Source organism: Rhinoraja longicauda, chromosome 12 (assembly GCF_053455715.1).
Source record: "Rhinoraja longicauda isolate Sanriku21f chromosome 12, sRhiLon1.1, whole genome shotgun sequence".
Lineage (NCBI taxonomy): Eukaryota > Metazoa > Chordata > Chondrichthyes > Rajiformes > Arhynchobatidae > Rhinoraja > Rhinoraja longicauda.
Genome location: NC_135964.1, coordinates 9,035,802 through 9,058,115, shown reverse-complemented (window position 1 = coordinate 9,058,115; position 22,314 = coordinate 9,035,802). Strand labels below are relative to the sequence as shown.

Sequence of the window (22,314 nt, the reverse complement as noted above, 5' to 3'; positions counted from 1 at the left end):
GCACTTCAACTCCCCCTCCCACTCCCAGTCTGACCTTTCTGTCATGGGCCTCCTCCAGTGCCAAAGTGAGGCCCACCGGAAATTGGAGGAACAGCACCTCATATTTTGCTTGGGCAGCTTACAGCCCAGTGGTATGAACATCGACTTCTCCAACTTTAGATAGTTCCTCTGTCCCTCTCTTCCCCACCCCCTTCCCAGTTCTCCCTCTATCTTCCTGTCTCCACCATATCCTTCCTTTGTCCCGCCCCCCTGACATCAGTCTGAAGAAGGGTCTCGACCCGAAACGTCACCCATTCCTTCTCTCCTGAGATGCTGCCTGACCTGCTGAGTTACTCCAGCATTTTGTGAATAAATACCCTCAGAATTAAAGGACGTTCCTTTAGGAAGGAGATGAGGAAGAGTTTCTTTAGTCAGAGGATGGCGAATCTGTGGAATTCTTTGCCACAGAAGGCTCTGGAGGCCAAGTCAGTGGATATTTTTAAGGCAGAGATAGATAGATTCTTGATTAGTACGGGTGTCAGAGGTTATGGGGAGAAGGCAGGAGAATGGGGTTAGGAAGGGGAGATAGATCAGCCACGATTGAATGGCGGAGTAGACTTGACGGGCCGAATGGCCTAGTTCTGCTCCTACCACTTATAAACTTATGAACGCCCCCTAATGCTCAAGCCTTTGACTATTGGTGTGGTATGGAACTGGACTAATACCAGAGTGATCTTTGAGAAACGGCCCCAAACAGGACATTTGGAAATTGTATTGAACATCAAACTGGTTCCCAGCCTTGCACCCACTCTGAATCTCATTTGGACGTTGGCACAGATAATAGCACTAATTCTTTGACTGAAATATTGAGCATTCAGGTGAGAAAAACAACATAATGTTGCTTTTGCACTCAAGCAAGGCTATCCTGAAGTCGGTGTGCATGACATACAGACCTTGTCATAATGATTTCCTTTCTTCAACAGAGTATCACAGGAAAAATCTGGTCTATAAACATTGTCCCTCCACTCAGTTACCCTGACTCAAACTTTCTCAATAATTCTATTTTCTACATTACAGTATTCCACATTTTCCTGGAACTTCGTCCCCCTTGATCTCTCGTTTTCACTCCTTACCCTTCCATATCTCTATGTTTCCCTCTCTCTCTCTCTCTCTCCCCTGAATATCAGTCTGAAGGAGGGTCTCGACAGAGTCCAACTCTGGCCTGCTTACAACTCTAGCCTGGCATCCGGCAACATGGACGACTACAAGGGAGAGTCCTACCGACTGCGAAGGGCGGTGAAGGATGCAAAAAGGAGGTACCGGGACAAGATGGAGTCACAGATGGAGTAGCAGGACACCAGGCGCCTTTGGCAGGGGCTACGGACTATAACTAGCTACAGGTCCAGCACCCCCTCAACCGGAAGTGCCGGCACCTCCTTAGCTGATGACCTGAACTCTTTTTACGCACGGTTTGAGACGGGTAACACCACCAGCTCGCCGTCTAAAAACAGCACCGAAGGGGCGCTGGCTAGCGAGGCTGGAGGGGGATCTACCGCCGGGAATGTGCACACATTCTCGGAGTCCGAGCACGACGTGAGGTGGGCTCTGACGCGTGTGAACACGAGGAAAGCTGGAGGCCCAGATGGTATATCTGGGCGAGTACTAAAGTCTTGTGCTACTCAGCTTGCTCCAGTGCTCACCACAATATTCAACCTCTCCTTGGCCAAGTCCGTGGTCCCTGCATGCTTCAAAAGATCCATCGTCGTACCGGTGCCAAAGAATGCCTCTCCAGCGTGTTTAAATGACTACCGACCGGTGGCCCTCACCTCGGTTGTCATGAAATGCTTTGAGAGGCTAGTCAAGAAGCACATCTGTGCCCTCCTTCCTCGCAACATGGACCCACTACAGTTCACATACCGTCCGAACAGGTCCACGGATGATACGGTCTCCAAGGTTCTACACACCGCTCTCTCTCATCTGGACAACCAGGGGGGCTATGTGAGGATGCTGTTCATTTACTTTAGTTCAGCATTCAACACAATAGTCCCCAGCAGACTGGTTGAGAAGCTGCTGGAACTGGGGCTTAGCACCCCTCTGTGTGCCTGGGTCCTGGACTTTCTCACTGCCAGGCCCCAAGTGGTCAGGATGGGGGAACACACATCTAGCTCCCTCACCCTGAACACAGGATCCCCCAGGGTTGCGTCCTTAGCCCCCTACTGTACTCCCTGTACACACATGACTGTGGGGCCAGGTTCAGCTCAAACTCCATCATCAAGTTTGCTGATGACACTGTGGTGGTGGGCCGGATCTCCAACAACGATGAGAAGGCCTACCGGGAGGAGGTGGCTGATCTGGCACTCTGGTGTCAGGACCGCAGCCTCCTCTTGAATGTCACTAAAACTAAGGAGCTGATTGTGGACTTTAGAAGGGCTCAACATCCGAGGACGTACACGCCACTGGAGATAGATGGGTCTATTGTGGATAGGGTGAACAGCTTTAAATACCTGAGAGTCCACATCACAGAGGATCTGACATGGACAACACACATTGCCGCACTGGTGAGTAAGGCAAGGCAGCGCCTTTACCACCTCAGACAGCTGAGGAAATTCAGAGTGTCTCTGAGGATCCTTCAGTGCTTCTACTCTGGGGCTGTAGAGAACATCCTGTCCGGCAACATTACAGTCTGGTTTGGGAACAGCTCTGCCCAGGACAGGATGGCCCTGCAGAGAGTAGTGCGTTCGTCTGAACACACTATGGGAACTACACTCGCCCCCCTGCAGGACCTATACATCAGGAGGTGCAGATCCAGAGCCAGCAACATTATGGGGGACCCCTGCCACCCCAGCAACGGACTGTTCCAGCTGCTACGATCAGGCAAACGCCTCCACTGTCACGCTGTGAAAACAGAGAGGATGAGACGGAGTTTCTTCCCACAGGCCATCAGGACTGTTAACTCTTATATCACCAGGGACTAATTTACTGTATTAATGAATTTTTTTGTGTTGTGTCTTTAAAAAAAAAAAACTATTCCGTTTTGTAGTTTAGCACAATCCGCAGGCATTGCCACTTTCATTTCACTGCACATCTTGTATATGTATGTGACAGATAAAGTAGACATGACTTGGACTCGAAAAGTCACTCGTTCCCTCTCTCCAGAGATGCTGCCTGTCCAGCTCGGGCATTTTGTGTCTATCTTCAATAATCCTTTGCCACTCTATAAGGTTGTATAAGGTGTTTATATCACGTGGTGAAAAGTGTTCGGAGGGCTATCGGTGTGCTACCCTCCCTCATCCATTGCTGTAGATGATTCTGTATTTAAGTAGCACTAGGTGCTGCAGAATAAGCCTGACTCTTGTTGCATGGAGGGGGGGTTGTGTTTGGTTGCTGCCCACCCTCGTCGTGTGAATGTATTGAACCCCGCGGCCAACAAACAGTCAGCTGTTCGGCCAAATCCAGGCGGATGGCTGGCTCGTTAGTACCCACGTTTCCAGGGAAACGCTTCTCCGCGAGGCCGGAGACCAAAAAATGCTTTTAATATGCAGCTCTTTACAAAAGAGCCTGGTGACACTCTCAAACAAAATGGCCATTGAAAGCAGGATGTGTGGAAATGCTTGTGGGTGCATCGGAAGGAGTCTGGGACACAGTCAAAGCACAGAAAACTGAGCTGAACTCTCCATTCATGCTGTTGTTCCCAATTCAGCTTGTGCATCAGCATGCACTTCACAATGTTATTGGGTTAGGAGCTGCCCCATCATTCCTTATTTACTCAGGCTAACGTTATCTCCCCGTGCATGTAATTTTGTGTGCGTCCCTACTGAATTTTCAGTGGCAATGTTTTCAATAATCACGGCAAGCTTTATTTTAAATTCTTATCTAAATTAGGGCCCCCCAGTTCAAATATTTTGAAGTGTTTGGAATTCTCAATAGACAATAGCAATAGGTGCAGGAGGAGGCCATTCAGTCCTTCGAGCCAGCACCGCCATTCAATGTGATCATGGCTGATCATTCTCAATCAGTACCCTGTTCCTGCCTTCTCCCCATTCCCCCTGACTCCGCTATCCTTAAGAGCTCTATCCAGCTCTCTCCTGAATGCATTCAGAGAATTGGCCTCCACTGCCTTCTGAGGCAGAGAATTCCACAGATTCACAACTCTCTGACTGAAAAAGTTTTTCCTCATCTCAGTTCTAAATGGCCTACCCCTTATTCTTAAACTGTGGCCCCCTGTTCTGGACTCCCCCAACATTGGGAACATATTTCCTGCCTCTAACGTGTCCAACCCCTTAATAATCTTATACGTTTCGATAAGATCTCCTCTCGGCCTTCAATGGGGAACCAGGGTGTGGAAGGTGAGGATTGTTGAAAGGATTGTTGAAAGAATTTCGAGCTGCTAAATAATTATGAAAATTTGTATCAGAAGACTAGCGAAAGTGGCAGGGTGGTGCAGCGGTAGAGTTGCTGCCTTGCAGGGCCAGAGACCCGGGTTCCATCCTGACTACGGCTGCTGTCTGTGCGGAGTTTGTACGTTCTCCCAGTGACCGCGTGGGTTTTTCCTCCGAGACCTCTGGTTTCCTCGCACACTCCAAAGACATACAGATTCATAGCTTAATTGGCTTGGTATAAATGTAAATTGTCCCTAGTGTGCGTAGGATGGCGTTAATGTGCGGGGACCACTGGTCGGCGCAGACTCGGTGGGCTGAAGGGCCTGTTTCCGTGCTGGTCGTATCCCTAAACTAAACTAAACTAAACTACCAGAGCAAACAGAGCAGGTCTGTTTGTACTTCAGTGATAAATCTTTCCTTAGAATGAAAGTGAGAGTGGAATGTTGGCCTTCATAACAAGAGGAGTTGAGTATAGGAGCAAAGAGGTCCTTCTGCAGTTGTACAGGGCCCTAGTGAGACAGCACCTGGAGTACTGTGTGCAGTTTTGGTCTCCAAATTTCAGGAAGGATATTCTTGCTATTGAGGGCATGCAGAGTCAGAGTTGTGAATCTGTGGAATTCTCTGCCTCAGAAGGCAGTGGAGGCCAATTCTCTGAATGCATTCAAGAGAGAGCTAGATAGAGCTCTTAAGGATAGCGGAGTCAGGGGGTTTGGGGAGAAGGCAGGAACGGGGTGCTGATTGAGAATGATCAGCCATGATCACATTGAATGGCGGTGCTGGCTCGAAGGGCCGAATGGCCTCCTCCTGCACCTACTGTCTATTGTCTATTGTCTATTGAGAGTCTTCCACTGTCCAGCTAAATGTGGCACGTCAGTCAATCGTTTTAAATGGCAGACATGTGAGTGATAGTGAGATGAGAATATCTTTGTGGCAGCAATTTTTTATGATTTGTAAACCACTGCCTGAAAGCCTAAAGTATTAGAAAGAAAATGTTTTCAGGGCTTTTGAAAGTAATCAGGCCAACTGGATGCGTAGGAAAGACCTGGTTTGCACCAAAGATAGACACAAAATGCTGGAGTAACTCAGTGGGACAGGCAGCATCTCTGAAGAGAAGAAATGGATGACATTTTGGGTGGAGACCTTTCTTCAGACTCAATCAACTAGGTTCAGCCAACCAGATAGTCCTTTTAAGAGAATTGGCTGAACGATCTCCTTCTGATTCAGTGATTCTATTCCGTACTCAAATATGCGAGATATACTAAAATCTATATACTAAAACTCTCGTTTGTTATCTTGTTTGTGACTGAACTTCAGCCAAAACGGTACACGATAGCGCGACAATTCTAGGCCCACCTTACTCACCATTGTCACTTTAGTGATAATGCAAGTAGTTTTATTGAAATCGGTTATATTTTTAAAGTTATTCCCATTGTAAAGTTTAAAAGGGGAGGAGGGAGGGGGGAAGGGGGGAGTGGGGAGAAGGGAGAGGGGAGGGATCGTTGAGGAGAGCGGGGAGGGGGAGGGGGGGAGGACGGGGTGCTACACCAATGCAGGAGAGGTTTGGGCCCAACGGGTCCACTTTGTCTAATAAATACTAAAACACGAATGCCAGTTGGAAGATCTTTCACTGATGAAAACATGTTGTTAGGATCGATCTGAAATGGCCCTGATTTGTATTTGTTTCCCTTGTCACCAAAAGCATTCACCCTTGTCCTCGGCCAATCCTGCTGAGCAATAGGGTGGCACGGTGGCGCAGCGGTAGAGTTACTGCCTCACAGCGCCAGAGACCCGGGTTCAATCCTGACTACGGGCGCTGTCTGTACTGAGTTTGTACATTCTTCCTGTGACCACGTGGGTTTAATTCAAGACCTTTGGTTCCTCCCACATTCCAAAGACCTACAGGTTTGGAGGTTAATTGGCTTGGTACAATCATATACAGTAAATGTAAAATTGTCCCTAGTGTGTGCAGGATAGTGTTAGTGTGCGGGGATCGCTGGTCGGTGCGGACTCGGTGGGCTGAAGGGCCTCTCTCTGCGCTGTAAAGTGGTTCTCGGGAGGGATGTAGTGCAACTTGGGTCTCTGCATTTTGCCCACCTTGCCTCCATCTGCTGTGTCTGGTCATGGACTACTTTTGTCACCAACACTGAGAGTTTCCCCTGTGCCACTGCCTTGCTTTGCCTGAGCCCACCAGGAAAAGCTTCAACCGAGTCCCTGGCCTCCCACTCACCACATTTCCCACCCAGCCCAGCGTACTCTCTCCCCACACAAGCCCAGCTCACTGCTTACCCAGCGTGGCATCTTCTCCATGTGCCCACAATGTGATGTTCCATGCACCTCCCCTGAGCTGATATCAATGCAGAAAACTGAGGGTTTATTATCTTCCAACGACGTTGGGACCTGGCCTGTTTTCGCCTCGTAACCCAACCCGAAATAAACGTTATACACAGTTTATCAAGTTGTGCGTGACTCCTGCCTTCTTAATCCTTCAGAATACGATGTCCATCTCAACAGACATCAAGAGTCGTGTTCTGAATACTGAGCATTTTACCAGCTTATCTATCTTAACAACTTCCTGTAGCTCGACTGTGTTGAGAATGTTTCCAGCAGGACTTAGGTTTTCACGGATTTCCAGTGGGCTCATTGTGCCCATTGTGCCCATGGTTCGCTGTGTTGGTGTGTCTATGGGGGTTTCACAGGCAGTTCTTACATTGCATCTGGGTGCTTGGCTTCTATCACTTTTGGGGTTATGTATTCTTTACATCTTTCACTACCCCACCCCCACCCCCACCAGCTTTAACGCTGGCAAAATAGTTTGCGAGGTTTGCACATTAAAGAACTGATTCAAACTTAATTTCTTCAGACTGGTATACTAAATACGGTTTGACTGTTTACAATTTTAAAGGCACATTAGTTGGATTGTGCATTTAAAGTTCCAATTATGGTCAGTAAGTTGCTAACCTGTTCAATAGATAATGGCCAAGAGGCGCATGAACTATTTACGATCATGGTTTTCATTAAAACCCAAAACGAGTGATATTGTTTCCCAAGTTTACAAAGCAGAGGCGTATGAAAGTTGTGTGATTCTGTACTCCTTGCAGATATAAGAGCTGGGGATTTGTTTGGCTGCGGTGCCTGGATTATTTCTCGGGATCACAAGGCCATGGGAACAAGAAAAATGCAATGCCAAAGTTTCCCATGAAGTCTGCTTTCAACTCTCTCTGCTCATAGTGCAGTAACCTCATTGTTCTGGTCGATTGTGTCTGCAGGAAAACTGCCACCATGGCATAATTGGTCATGGAAGCTCGTACATCTGTTCCCCCAGAGGATTTAAAGGGGCCACTGTCTTTGATAGAAAACTGATGGACAAAACCCAATGACGTTTACAAAGCACTGCAGGGTAATGGCTGCTTACATTGAACTGCGCCTCGATGCCACGGGATATCCTTGGGTGGGTTATGTGCGAGGTGTTGCTTTCTGATTCTTCCACTCTCAACTGGGGAACTGCAGCCAGCTCCAGTGTGTGCTGTGCACAGGCGCAGCGGTAGAGTTGCTGCCTTACAGCGCTTACAGCATCAGAGACCCGGTTCGATCCCGACTACCGGTGCCGTCTGTACGGAGTTTGGACATTCTCCCTGTGACCTGCATGGGATTTCTCCGAGATCTTCAGTTTCCTTCCACACTCCAAAGACGTACAGGTTTGTAGGTTAATTGGCTTGGTGTAAATGTAAATTCTCCCTAGTGTGTGTAGGGTGGTGTTAATGTGCGGGGATCGCTGGTCGGTGCGGACTCGGTGGACCGAAGGGCCTGTTTCTGCACTCTATCTCTAAACTAAACGAGACTAAACTAAACTAAAATCTTCCTAGTCAGCCCTCAGAAATCCTGGGGAAAATCCATGCAGATTCCCAGACCTGCCATGTTGCAGGCAAGGTTACATTCCCATCAAAATGTAATGAAAGATTTGTCGTGTAACATCATCTAAATGGCCTGACTCTCTTGTCCAGATTTTGTTATCGTCTGGGGCCCACTGTACGGTTTATTTTGCTTTCAAGATACTTTCTTCTTACTTTCTAATTTACCTTTCCCATCCTCAATTAATATCCGCACTGCATAAGCCCATCGAGGCTGCCAAGGCATTGTTTGTCTGTCTGCCCTGACACCAGTTGTTGGATGGAGATACACAATCTGCTCTTGAGCAACGGCTGTACAGTCTTTGGGATCTCCAGTCATCAACCGCAAGCTGCCTTTCATCTTTCCACCATCTTTCCAAAAGAATCAAATGTCACATCTCAACAATCCTATACGGTTTACCAGCCTGATCCTTTTTAGTCTGAAGTAGGGTCTCGACCCGAATCGTCACCCATTCCTTCTCTCCAGAGATGCTGCCTGTCCCAATGAGTTACTCCAGCTTTTTGTGCCTTTCTCCGGTTTAAACTAGCATCTGCAGTTCCATCCTACCCCTTTTAGTTTAGTTTAGTTTAGTTTAGTTTAGAGATACAGCACGGAAGTAGAACCTTCGGCCCACCGAGTCTGTGCCGACCAGCGATCCCCACACATTAACCCTACCCTACACACACTAGGGACAATTTAACTTTTATATCAAGCCAATTAACCTACAAACCTGTACGTCTTTGGAAAATGTCTACATTTTTTGCTCGTCCCAGAAAACTAGTAACCATTGAAGAAGGGTCCGAATCCAAAATGTCACCAATACTGACCATGCCCGACTTGTTAAGTTACTCCAGCACTTTGTGTTCTGCTCAAGATTCCAGCATCCGCACTTCATCGTGTTGCCAATTATATCCTGTTTGCCCCTGGTCCACCAGGCCAAGTCCCCAATATACCTCGGGGCGGCACGGTGGCGCAGTGGTAGAGACGCTGCCTTACAGCGCTTGCAACGCCGAAGACCCAGGTTCGATCCCGACTACGGGCGCTGTCTGTACGGAGTTTGTACGTTCTCCCCGTGACCTGCGTGGGTTTTCTCCGGGACCTTCGGTTTCCTCCCACACTCCATAGACGTACAGGTTTGTAGGATAATTGGCTTGGTACAAGTGTAAATTGTCCCTAATGTTAATGTGCGAGGATCATTGGTCGGTGTGGACTTGGTGGGCCGAAGGGCCTGTTTCCGCGCTGTGTCTCTAAACTAAAATAAAGCTGTTGAAGTGAAGAGTGAAGAATCTCTGTGACAAAGCAATTGCTTTAAGGGGCTGAGGGAATGGATTATCATCTCATTCTATTGAGAAAGCTGTTTGTTTTAATTCCATATATATTGCAATAATGGTAAAGTATGGTTTAGCATGACTGTAAAATAGAATGGATAAATAAGGGGTTGATCTATTTAGGTTTAGAGTTATTATTGTCACCTGTGCCTAGGTACAGTGACAAGTTTTGGTCTGCATGCTATCCAAACAGATTGCATTTACTGTACAATCAGCTCAAACTTCAGAACAATGGATAGAGCAAAGGGGAAGATACAGGGCACAGAATATAGTTCTCGGCATTGTAGTGCATTCTGGGAATGGAGAAGAAATATTGGTTAGAATTAGTTTTAAATTTGGGTTTATAGGCATGTATGTTGCTGGCAAGTTCAACAGCATATGGTGTCCTTCCTTGTGGCACCATATGTTGTGGGGTAGGTTGGTACTGAGGGCATTTAAGAGTGAACCACATTCGTGGGTCTGGAGTCTCTTACAAGCCGGATCATAAGTTCAGAAGTTCAGAAGTGATAGGAGCAGAATTGGGCCATTCAGCCCATCAAGTCTACTCCACCATTCAATCATGGCTGATCTATCTCCCCCTCTTAACTCCATTCTCCTGCCTTCTCCCCGTAACCCCTGACACCCGTACTAATCAAGAATCTATCTCTGCCTTAAAAATATCCATTGACTTGGCCTCCACAGCCTTCTGTGGCAATGAATTCCACAGATTCACCACCCACTGACAATACTCTGGTCTTCCTTGAATAACAGTGTGGAATCAGACAGACCCTCTATTTCATGTCGGCACATCTAAGTGCTGTACAGAAATGCCAATCTAGACTTTTTGCAGAAAATGTTCTTTTCCCCTTTCAGCCATCAACTAAAATTTAATTCTGTATCGTCATAGTCATACAGCAAGGAACCTGCCCAAACCAACTGAGACGCCCCACCTAAACCAGTCCCACCTTCCCACATTGTCCATATCCCTCCAAACACCTCTCCCTACCAACCCCCCTCCCCCCCTCCCTCACACACACACACACACACACACACACACACACACACACACACACACACACACACACACACACACATACACACACACACGCACACACGCGCACTTGTGCAAATGTCTTCCAAATGTTGTTATGGTATCAGCCTCAACCAGCCTCATTCCATACACCCACCGCCCTTTGGGCAGGTTCCTTGCTGTATGACTCTATGACGATACAGAATTAAATTTTAGTTTATGGCTGAAAGGGGAAAAGAACATTTTCTGCAAAAAGTCTAGATTGGCCCTCTGTGTGGGAAAAAGTAGCATTCACCCTATCTATTACCCTCATGATCTTATACACGTCTATAAGATATCCGCTCATCCACCTGCGCTCCGAGGAATAGAGTCCCAGCCTGCCCAACCTCTCCCGACAGCTCAGGCCCTCAGGTCCTGGCAACATCTTCGTAATCTTCTTTGTACTCTTTTCAGCATAACAACATCCTTCCTGGGTAGACGCAAAATGCTGGAGTAACTCAGCGGGTCAGGCAGCATCTCTGGAGAGAAGGAATGGGTGGCGTTTCGGGTCATGACCACTGAAGAAGGGTCTCGAACCGAAATGTCACCCATTCCTTCTCTCCAGAGATGCTGCCTGACCCGCTGAGTTACTCCAGCATTTTGTGTCTGCCATCTTGACCACCTGTGATGCTATTTTCTAGGAACTATATATCTGCACTCCTAGATACCTCTGCTCTACAACATTCCCCAGGGCCCAGTCTTTCACTGGAAGGTCTGGCACTGGTTTGACTTCTCAAAATCAAACACCCGACACTTGTCTGCATTAAACACCATTAACAGTTCATTAGCCCACATGCCCACTGATGTTAGGCTCACTGGCCTGTTGTTCCCGGGAGATTTATATGCCTCAGGATGTCCAGCACCTCCTTGACTGAAATATGGACTGTTCTCTAGACATCTCCATTAACTGTCCCAACTTCCCCAGCTTCATGTCTTTCTCCACTGTAAAAACAGAGGATACATTGTTAAATGAACTATCTTCTGCGTTTATTCACAAAATGCTGGAGTAACTCAGCAGGTCAGGCAGCATCTCAGGAGAGAAGGAATGGGTGACGTTTCGGGTCGAGACCCTTCTTCAGACTGATGTCAGGGGGGGCGGGACAAAGGAAGGATATAGGTGGAGACAGGAAGATAGAGGTAGAACTAGGAAGGGGGAGGGGAAGGGAGGGACAGAGGAACTATCTAAAGTTGGAGAAGTCAATGTTCATACCACTGGGCTGCAAGCTGCCCAGGCAAAATATGAGTTGCTGTTCCTCCAATTTCCGGTGGGCCTCACTATGGCACTGGAGGAGGCCCATGACAGAAAGGTCAGACTGGGAGTGGGAGGGGGAGTTGAAGTGCTGGGCCACCGGGAGATCAGGTTGGTTAAGGCGGACTGAGCGAAGGTGTTGAGCGAAACGATCTTCTGCGTTAATCAATGACAGGAGGTCCCCAGGTTACAAAAGGCTTCCGTCCCTGAGAACTGTTCGTAACCTGAACAGTTTGTAGTTTGGAAATGAGCACAAACAGCTATGGCAGGAGAGTGAATAGCAAGAGGAAGAGAGGCTTTCTCGGTGAGTGAGTGAGTGAGTGAGTGTGCTCAGTGTTTCCCGCTGTGCTTGGCTCCACTCAGCCCCCTTTGCCAGGGCTTGGGAAAGTAGAAAGTTGAGAAGGCACAGGGAAATGTCTCATTCCCAACAGGGAGAAGGGGCTCAGTGGTAGAGTTGCTGCCTTACAGCGTTTACAGCGCTTACTGCGCCAGAGACCCGGGTTCGATCCCGGCGACGGGCGCTGTTTGTACGTTCTCCCCGTGACCGGCGTGGGTTTTCTCCGAGAACTTCGGTTTCCTCCCACAAACCAAAGACGTGCAGGTTTGTAGGTTAATTGTGTAGGAAAGAACTGCAGATGCTGGCTCAAATTGAAGGTAGACAAAAAAAAAGGTTGGAGTAACTCAGCGGGACAGGCAGCATCTCTGGAGAGATCGCTGGAGAGAACCCATTCCTTCTCTCCAGAGATGCTGCCTGTCCCGCTGAGTTACTCCAGCATTTTGTGTCTACCTTCTGAAAACATTTGATTTTGTTTTTACTGTTTTAGGAGTTTTAGAACAAGCGATGTACTTTCACATAAACATATTGGGTCATGAGCAAAAAAATAAACATCCATAGTTGCATTTACAAAGATGCCCCAACCAGTGGAAAGTACTTATCCTGTCCATAGGTGGTATTAATTTCCTTTACTTTCATCAGATCGGGATGCCAGATTTAACAGTGTTGTTTTCAACTATAGTTAGTAAATATTTTTTATAGGGATGCAGGCAGGAGGAGAATCTGTCTTTTTATTACCATTGACTGTAAATAGCTTGCAGGCATAACCTAAAATGGAACAGATGAAGCTGTTGAGTGGAAACAAGTCAAGGTTAAATAATTCGAGCAGAGTGGGGAGGCTGGGCATTAACTCTTTCATTTCCTTCACAGAAACCAGGGACCGTTTCAGCTTCTGTAATACTCTGCTTGCTTGCTGTGGAGCAAAGTATTGATTCTGGGAGGAGATTATAAATGTTCTGAAGGTCACAAATGATAGACAATAGACAATAGACAATAGGTGCAGGAGGAGGCCATTTGGTCCTTCGAGCCAGCACCGCCATTCAATGTGATCATGGCTGATCATTCTCAATCAGTACCCCGTTCCTGCCTTCTCCCCATACCCCCTGACTCCGCTATCCTTAAGAGCTCTATCTAGCTCTCTCTTGAATGCATTCAGAGAATTGGCCTCCACTGCCTTCTGAGGCAGAGAATTCTACAGATTCACAGCTCTCTGAGTGAAAAGGTTTTTCCTCATCTCCGTTCTAAATGGCCTACCCCTTATTCTTAAGAAGTGTCTCGACCCTTCTAGGAGCAAAATTAGGCCATTTGGCCCATCGAGTCTACTCCGCCATTCAATCATGGCTGATCTATCTCTCCCTCCTAACCCCATTCCCCTGCCTTCTCCCCATAACCCCCAACACCCGCACTCATCAAGAATCTGTCTATTTCTGCCTTAAAAATATCCACTGACTTGGCCATTGGAATGTTGGGACATGACTGCTGATTTTGGCACTGCAATGTGAGGTGTTTGGAGATTTGGGAGTTACCCTGTCTTTAGTTTAGTTTAGTTTAGAGATACAGCATGGAAACAGGCCCTTCGGCCCACCGAGTCCGCGCCAACCAGCAAACCTCGCACATTACCACTCGGGACAATTTATTTATTTACCAATGTAAACTAGAGACAAGTTACATTTATACCAATGCCAATTAACCGTGCCGCCCCATGTGACAGTAATTTTGATTCTGAAACAAAATGCTTTGGATAATTCATTTCACAATGTCAGATTATTGTATGTGTAGGGAGGAACTGCAGATGCTGGTTTCCACCGAAGATAGGCGATCACCCGGTTGATTAAAAATGTTAACTCCCCCTCCCATTCCCATACTGACCTTTCTGTCCTGGGCCTCCTCCACTGTCAGAGTGAGGCCCAGCGCAAATTGGAGGAACAGCACCTCATATTTCGCTTGGGCAGCTCACACCCCAGCGGTATGAATTTGATTTCTCCAACTTCAAGTAACCCTTCCTTTCTCTCTCTCTCCATCCCTCCCCCATCCTAGTTCTGACAAGTTTCACTGTCCAGATTAGTTTAACTGAATGTGTGCCTCGTTGTCACCTTCCCCTCAGCCAACAATCAACCATTCTACATTTCCTTAGCAGCATCTGCTTTAATCTGTCATTTTCACACCTTACCAGTGGCGCAGCGGTAGAGTAGCTGCCTTCCACCGCCAGAGACCCGGGTTCGATCCCGACTCTGGGTGCTGTCAGTATGGAGTTTGTACGTTCTCCCATAACTAGCGTGGGATTTCTCCGGGGTCTTCAGTTCCCCACACTCCAAAGATGTACAGGTTTGTCAGTTAATTGGCTTGGTATAATTGTAAATTGTCCCCAGTGTGTGTAGGATAGTGTTAGTGTGCGGGGATCACTGGTCGGTGCGGAAGGGATCTGTTCCCATGCTGCATCTCTAAGCTAAAGTAGGGAGGGAGACATAGAGATATGGAAGGGTAAGGTGTGAAAATGACAGATCAAAGCAGATACTGATAAGGAAATGTAGAATAAGAAAATAACTGCAGATGCTGGTACAAATCGAAGGTATTTATTCACAAAATGCTGGAGTAACTCAGCAGGTCAGGCAGCATCTCAGGAGAGAAGGAATGGGTGACGTTTCAGGTCGAGACCCTTCTTCAGACTCAGCACAAATTGGAGGAACAGCACCTCATATTTCGCTTGGGCAACTCACACCCCAGCGGTATGAATTTGATTTCTCTAACTTCAAGTAACCCTTGCTTTCTCTCTCTCTCCATCCCTCCCCCATCCTAGTTCTGACAAGTTTCACTGTCCAGATTAATTTAACTGATTGTGTGCCTCATTGTCACCTTCCCTCTGAAGAAGGGTCTCGACCCAAAACGTCACCCATTCCTTCTCTCCAGAGATGCTGCCTGACCTGCTGAGTTACTCCAGCATTTTGTAAATAAATACCTAGGAAATGTGGAATGGTTCATTCAGCTACAATTTGTTATCCAATCTGGAGAGAAGACTTCAATTGCAGATGATCAATGCGACTGCAGTAGTTATGAGTACAACCGATTGCAATAGTGAATCTCACCACAACATCCTCCATCACATTGCTGCTCGCTGCAGCAAGCTGTACCATGGCAGTAACTCCACTAAACTGCACAGACAGTGGCAGGGAGTTCACGGGACGTTGCCAGTGGTTTCAAAGAGGACAACAATGATACGCAAAAAATCAAGATGTAGGGAATGATGGAGGGTCTCGACCAGAAACGTCACCCATTCCTTCTCCCCAGAGATGCTGCCTGACCCGCATGAGTTACTCCAGCATTTTGTGTCTAAGTGGGTGATGTTTTTCACGGGAGCTGGTGACACACCCTGACCTTATTTCCATGAGCTGATTACATTTCTGGGAACCTCTGTTACTCTCAGCTACACACCTGGCTCCAAATTGCTTTTCGTCGACATTACCTTCTGGGAAACTGGAAGCTAAGCGAACACAATTGCTAGCATTTATATCGATCGGACTAGAATCCAAGAACAGGGATGTAATGCTGTGGCTCTACATTAGGTGCTGGTCAGACCGCATTTGGAGTATTGTGAGCAATTTTGGGCCCCATACCTGAGGAAGGATGTGCTGGCATTGGAGAGGGTTCAGAGGGTGTTTACCAGAATGATCCCAGGAATGAGTGGGTTAATGTATGGTGGTGCTAAGCCTGTACTCACTGGAGTTGAGACGAATGAGGGGGGACCTCATCGAAACTTACCAAATAGTGAAAGGCTTGGATAGAGTGGATGTGGAGAGGATGTTTCCACTAGTGGGAGAGTCTAGAACTAAAGGCCATAGCCTCAGAATAAAAGGACATTCCTTTAGGAAGGAGATGAGGAGGAATTTCTTTAGTCAGACGGTGGTGAATCTGTGGAATTCATTGCCACAGAAGGCTGTGGAGGCCAACACTGGATATTTATAAGGCACAGATAAATAGATTCTTGATTAGTGCAGGTGTCAGGGGTTATGGGGAGAAGGCAGGAGAATGGGGTTGAGGGGGAGAGTTAAATCAGTCATGATTGAATGGCGGTGTAGACTGGATAGGCCGGACGGCCTCATTCTGCTCCTATCACTTGTAGCTGTACGAAACAGACAAGGTAGATGCACAAAATTAACGTGATGACTCAGGGCAACAGAAAAGGCTGAAAATCCTCAGCGGGTCAGGCAGCAGGTGTGGTGATAGATGTAGAGTTAAGATTTCTGGTAAAAGGCTCTATGTTAGCCCTCATCCGTGAGAGGAAAAGCTGACTTTTTTCGGGGGGGGGGGGGGGGGGGCGTGTCGAGGGGCATTGAAACGTGCCAAATAGTGAAAGGCTTGGATAGAGTGGATGTGGAGAAGATGTTTCCACTAGTGGGATGGATGATCCATGCACTGATGGATGGTCATTTCAAACGTCCCATACTTGGAAAAAACGATCACGATGGCTTGTCCATGGAATATTCTTCAGCGATCAACAACTTGCCTCAATTCTGCACTACCTTCTAAACAAGGTGACTCTCAAAGATTCACAGCCCATTCAATCAAGGATCAGTATTATGAAATAAGATTGCTTTGATCTCCCTTTAACCAAGCACCTGATTTGAAAATGTATGGAATATTAAAAGCAAACCTAATCGTAATAAAATATAATTTTTTCGATAGTCACAAATATCTGGATAGGTCTTGGTCATTGCACTTGGAGAGTAGAGATTATAGAAACATAGAAAATAGGTGCAGGAGTAGGCCATTCGGCCCTTCGAGCCTGTACGCACCGCCATTCAATATGATCATGGCTGATCATCCAGCTCAGTATCCCGTACCTGCCTTCTCTCCATACCCCCTGATCCCTTTAGCCACAAGGGCCACATCTAACTCCCTCTTAAATATAGCAAATGAACTGGCCTCAACTACCTTCTGTGGCAGAGAATTCCACAGATTCACCACTCTCTGTGTGAAGAACTGTTTTCTCATCTCATTCCTAAAAGACTTCCCCCTTATCCTTAAGCTGTGACCCCTGGTTCTGGACTTCCCCAACATCGGGAACAATCTTCCTGCATTTAGTCTGTCCAACCCCTCAAGAATTTTATATGTTTCTATAAGATCCCCCCTAAGTCTTCTAAATTCCAGCGAGTATAAGCCTAAATTTTTAAAATAATCACAATTATGCTGTTTTCAGTTGATATAAATTGTTATATGTAGAGGTGCAGAATGGTTCATTGTCCTGGGCCTCCTCCACTGTCAGAGTGAGGCCCAGCACAAAATGGAGGAACAGCACCTCATATTTTGCTTGGGCAGCTTACACCCCAGCGGTATGAATATTGATTTCTCTAACTTCAAGTAACCCTTGCTTTCCCTCTCTCTCTCCGTCCCTTCCCCCACCCTAGTTCTCTGACTAGTTCTACTGTCCTCCAGATTAAATAATACTGATTGTGTGCCTCGTTGTCACCTTCCCCTCAGCCAACAATGAACCATTCCAGATTTCCTTAGTAACATCTGCTTTGATCTGTTGTTTTCACACCTTACCTTCCATATCTCTATGTCTCCCTCTCCCCTGACTCTCAGTCTGGAGAAGGGTCTTGACTCGAAACGTCGCCCATTCCTTCTATCCAGAGATGCTGCCTGACCCGCTGAGTTACTCCAGCATTTTGTGACTGTTTTAGATGATTGTATACTGTGAGATTCATGTGGTGAACTGGTGTCCTTGTATCTAACAGCAGAGTGCTGTGCCAGAGTGAATAGTTGAACTGAATGAAGTGGTGATGTGGTATTGGTTGCAGGGTGCCCACTACCACACACACTATCATTCTCTCGTGTAAGAAAATAACTGCAGATGTTGGTACAAATCAAAGGTATTTATTTCACAAAATGCTGGAGTAACTCAGCAGGTCAGGCAGCATCTCAGGAGAGAAGGAATGGGTGACGTTTCGGGTCGAGACCCTTCTTCTTCATTCTCTAGTGTGTCGGTGTAGTGCCTCCATGCTGTAAGTGGGCAGCATGGAGCTACTAAAGCATTTTGTGTCTGTTTTCGGTGTAAAAACCAGCATCTCGAGTTCCCTCCTACACATGTTATATGTAGATTCTAAACTCCCAGACTGGGATTCGCAAAACACAAAGAATTTCAAGACTGCCAATGTCCCAGCACACAATGAGACAAAGTATTATTTAATGTTAAAGGTGTTGCTGTGCCCATTACAATCCATCAATTGCACTGAGCAAAGCACAGTAATGTTGACAGCAAAGATACTAGAGGAGCAAGATGAACCACTCCGTCTAAATCGCCTATACTGAAGTGTAGTACGCAAAGGAGCGTAATGTCCGCCATTTTAGTAAGCAAAACCCTCCGTTCGTTATGCCTCTCGCAGTGTAATCAGTGTTTTGGGAGAACAGTATGTGTGATGATACCATAAAAATGCAGAATATATCTCATCTATCAATTCACAGATTTTTGTTATTTTTCTTTTAAAATGTCTCTGCAAGTTTCTGCCTACTAAAATGGTGCCATGACATACTATGGTTTTTAGGGTTGAGTTGTCTATCTTGCTCTGCTCTATTATCTTTGGTTGACAGTCACATTAGTTTTGTATAGGGCATGGAACTCATAAGGTCATAAGTGATAGGAGCAGAATTAGGCCATTCGGCCCATCAAGTCTACTCCATCATTCAATCATGGCTGATCTTCCTCTCCCTCCTAACCCCATTCTCCTGCCTTCTCCCCGTAACTCCTGACACCCGTACTAATCAAGAGTCTATCTATCTTTGCTTTAAAAATATCCATTGACTTGGCCTCCACTGCCTTCTGTGGCAATGAATTCACCACCCTCTGACTAAAGAAGTTCCTCCACATCTCCTTCCGAAAGGAACAACCTTTAATTCTGATGCTATGACCTCTAGTCCTGGACTCTCCCACTAGTGGAAACATCCTCTCCACATCCACTCTGTCCAAGTCTCCGTTCCTGACTGTGCTAAAGTCCCCGGGTGGGTCTAATGCAATTTGAGGGTTACATAAGTGGAACCCAGTTGAGTTTGGAAACCTAACCAGATATGGCTAGGCCAGTGTAGACAGTGTGTCAGGTCACATTTCCTCTCCAAAAACCTTGTGCACATTTTCAAATTTCAATGCTCTTAATTTTCGCAAATCTGAACTAGGGACTGGTACCCTGCCCTTTGCCCATCGAAAGAAATCCATTCAGTACAAGGAGTGAATGCATGGGAGGGTTTCCAACTTGCCCCTGTAGGCAGTATTAAGTTCAGAGGAGCACATAGATATAAATGGATCTAGAATTAATCTGACCTCAACTGAGAATGCTCAGGGAGTTTTGGGCATATGGGACAAGCTGCCAGAAGATAGACACAAAATGCTGGAGTAACTCAGCAGGAAAGACAATATCTCCGGGGAGAAGGAATGGGTGACCTTTTGAGTCGAGACCCTTCTTCAGACAGAGAGTCGGGGGAGAGAGAGTCTAGAGACATGGAAGGGTAAGGTGTGAAAACAACAGATCAAAGCAGATGGTGATGAGGAAATGTAGATTGTTTCTTTGTTAGCTGAGGGGAAGGTGACAACGAGGCACACAATCAGCATTATTTAATCATGACATTGAAACTAGTCAGAGAACTATGATGGTGGAGAGACAGACGGAGAGAGAGGGAAAGCAAGGGTTTCTTGGCGGGCTGTCAGAGGAGGTAGTTGAGGCAAGGACGATAACAGCATGGAAAAGATACCTGGACAGGTACAAGTTTGGGAAAGGTTCAGAGCAATATGGGCCAAACGTGGGCAAATGGGACTAGCTTAGATGAGGCATCTTTGTCAGGCAAGGACTTTGGGTCAGTGGACCTGTTTGACTCTCTGTCACTAAACGTTCCCGGTGAATAGCAGATCTACCGGTTCAGGAAATCATGGAGATGCTGCCTCTGGTTTCCTGCCTGATAAAACTAATGGGGCATTCATGGCCCTTGTTTCCCACTGTGGCCTGCAGGATGGAGTGATGGTCACATGTTCCACTTCTCTCCTGAGGAAGTACCACGATCCATAGTTTATGTTCTGTGCTTATTATTATCTTCATAGTAGAGTTTCATAGAGTTTCATAGAAGCTGAACAGCTTCCCTCCTCAACCCCCTCCTCCCCACCACATCTTAATCTTAAAGCCTGTTTAGAACATGGTCACAATTGGTACAGAAGAGGGCTCCACACATCACCATTTCAGTGTTGGCCGCTCCTCACAAGACCAGAGGAGCTTCATGTCAGTGTGATTTATGTAGCCCGCTGGTGAAGAAACGTGCCACTAACCGCCTTACTCTCTTCCTTTTCGCAGGTTGCTTTGAGTGCTGCATTAAATGTCTTGGCGGAGTCCCATATGCGTCACTGGTGGCGACCATTTTGTGCTTCTCCGGAGTGGCGTTGTTCTGCGGCTGTGGTCATGTGGCCCTTACGAAGGTGGAGAGGATTGTGCACATGTACTTCTCCAGCAACCCCAGCGACCATGTCATGCTGATTGACGTGTAAGTTGTGCAATTTTCCCATCACACCACAACACCATTTCACCGTACCTCAATACACATGATAATGGATTGAACTGAACTGAACACGTTCTGTCTTCCGACGTTACTCTTCATGGAGTGACTGGCGACGGCTCGGTGTGATAGATTCCACTGAGCACCAGGGTGGGTTTAAACACAACGGGCGGCACGGTGGCGCAGCGGTAGGGTTGCTGCCTTACAGCGCTAGAGACCCGGGTTCGATCCTGACTACAAGTGCTGTCGGTATGGAGCTTGTACGGTCTCCCTTTGGCCGCTTGGGTTTTCCCCCGAGATTTAGATTGTTTTAGATTTAGAGATACAGCGCAGAAACAGGCCCTTCGGCCCACCGGGTCCGCGCCGCCCAGCGATCCCCGCACACTAACACTATCCTACACCCACAATTTTTTTTAAACATTTGCCCAGCCAATTAACCTACATACCTGTACGTCTTTGGTTTCTTCCCACACCCCGAAGAAATACAAGTTTGTAGGTTAATTGGCTTGGTATAAATGTAGAAAATTTCCCCTCGTGTGTGTAGGATGGTAGAAGTTAATGTGCGGGGATCGCTGGTCGGCGCGGACACAGTGGGCCGAAGGGCCTGTTTCCGAGCTGCATCTCTAAACTAAACAACCCCAACCATTGTCTTTTCTCCATTATCAGCAGGCCTACTGTGGCAATATATGCAGTGTGGGAGGATCCATTGTTGTATAAATAGGCCTTGTGCTGGGAATATTAGGTTGGGATATTAATGCCAAGTTCTATTTCTATTAAATACCATTTTTTAATCCTTACTGATCCTTTTGAGCTCAGCTGCGCAAAACTGTGCTTTTCCATAAATTTATTCCTTTACTACTTATCTGATTTTAATAACCTGCCTCTTAGAGGAATAGATCAGGCAGATGCACAGAATCTCTTGTCCAGGGTAGGGAAATCGAGGACCAGAGGACATAGGTTCAAGGTGAAGGGGAAAATATTTAATAGGAATCTGAGGGGGTAACTTTTTCAAGGGTGGTGGGTGTATGCAACAAGCTGCCAGAGGAGGTAGTTGAGGCAGGGACTATCCCAACGCTTAAGGAACAGTTAGTTACATGGATAGGACAGGTTTGGAGGGATATCGACCAAACGCAGGCAGGTGGGACTAGTGTAGCTGGGCCATGTTCACCTTAAACCTATGTCCTCTGGTCCTTGATTTCCCCTGCTCCGGGCAAGAGACTCTGTGCGTCTACCCAATCTATTCCTCTCATGATTTTATACGCCTCTATAAGATCACCCCTCATCCTCCTGCGCTCCAGGGAATAGAGTCCCAGCCTACTCAACCCTCCCTATAGCTCACACCCTCTAGTCCTGGCAACATCCTCGTAAATCTTCTCTGTACCCTTTCCAGCTTGACAACATCTTTCCTATAACATGGTGCCCAGATCTGAACACAATACTCTAAATGCGGCCTCACCTATGTCACATACAACTGCAACATGACCTCCCAACTTCTATACTGATGTAGAGGGTAAGTGCTGAAGCTTTGCCTCATGAAGCTTCAGTCAGGAGGATTTGTGGAGGGTGACAGCAGGATAAAGTCA

The 22,314-nt window shown here is 46.9% G+C and overlaps 1 protein-coding gene across 4 annotated transcripts in view; it reads left to right on the top strand.

Annotated features, from left to right (window-relative positions):
- The window catches only part of gpm6bb (glycoprotein M6Bb), a 203,202-nt gene that overhangs the window by 135,227 nt on the left and 45,661 nt on the right, over positions 1 to 22,314 (top strand). For 3 of the 4 annotated variants that reach the window (XM_078408979.1, XM_078408981.1, XM_078408982.1), the window contains exon 2: positions 20,533 to 20,719. In XM_078408979.1, coding sequence (XP_078265105.1) covers positions 20,533 to 20,719 — 187 coding nt within the window. Of the gene's footprint in view, positions 1 to 7,902; positions 8,054 to 20,532; positions 20,720 to 22,314 lie in introns of those variants that run through there. The other variant, XM_078408980.1, reaches the window with a different exon arrangement.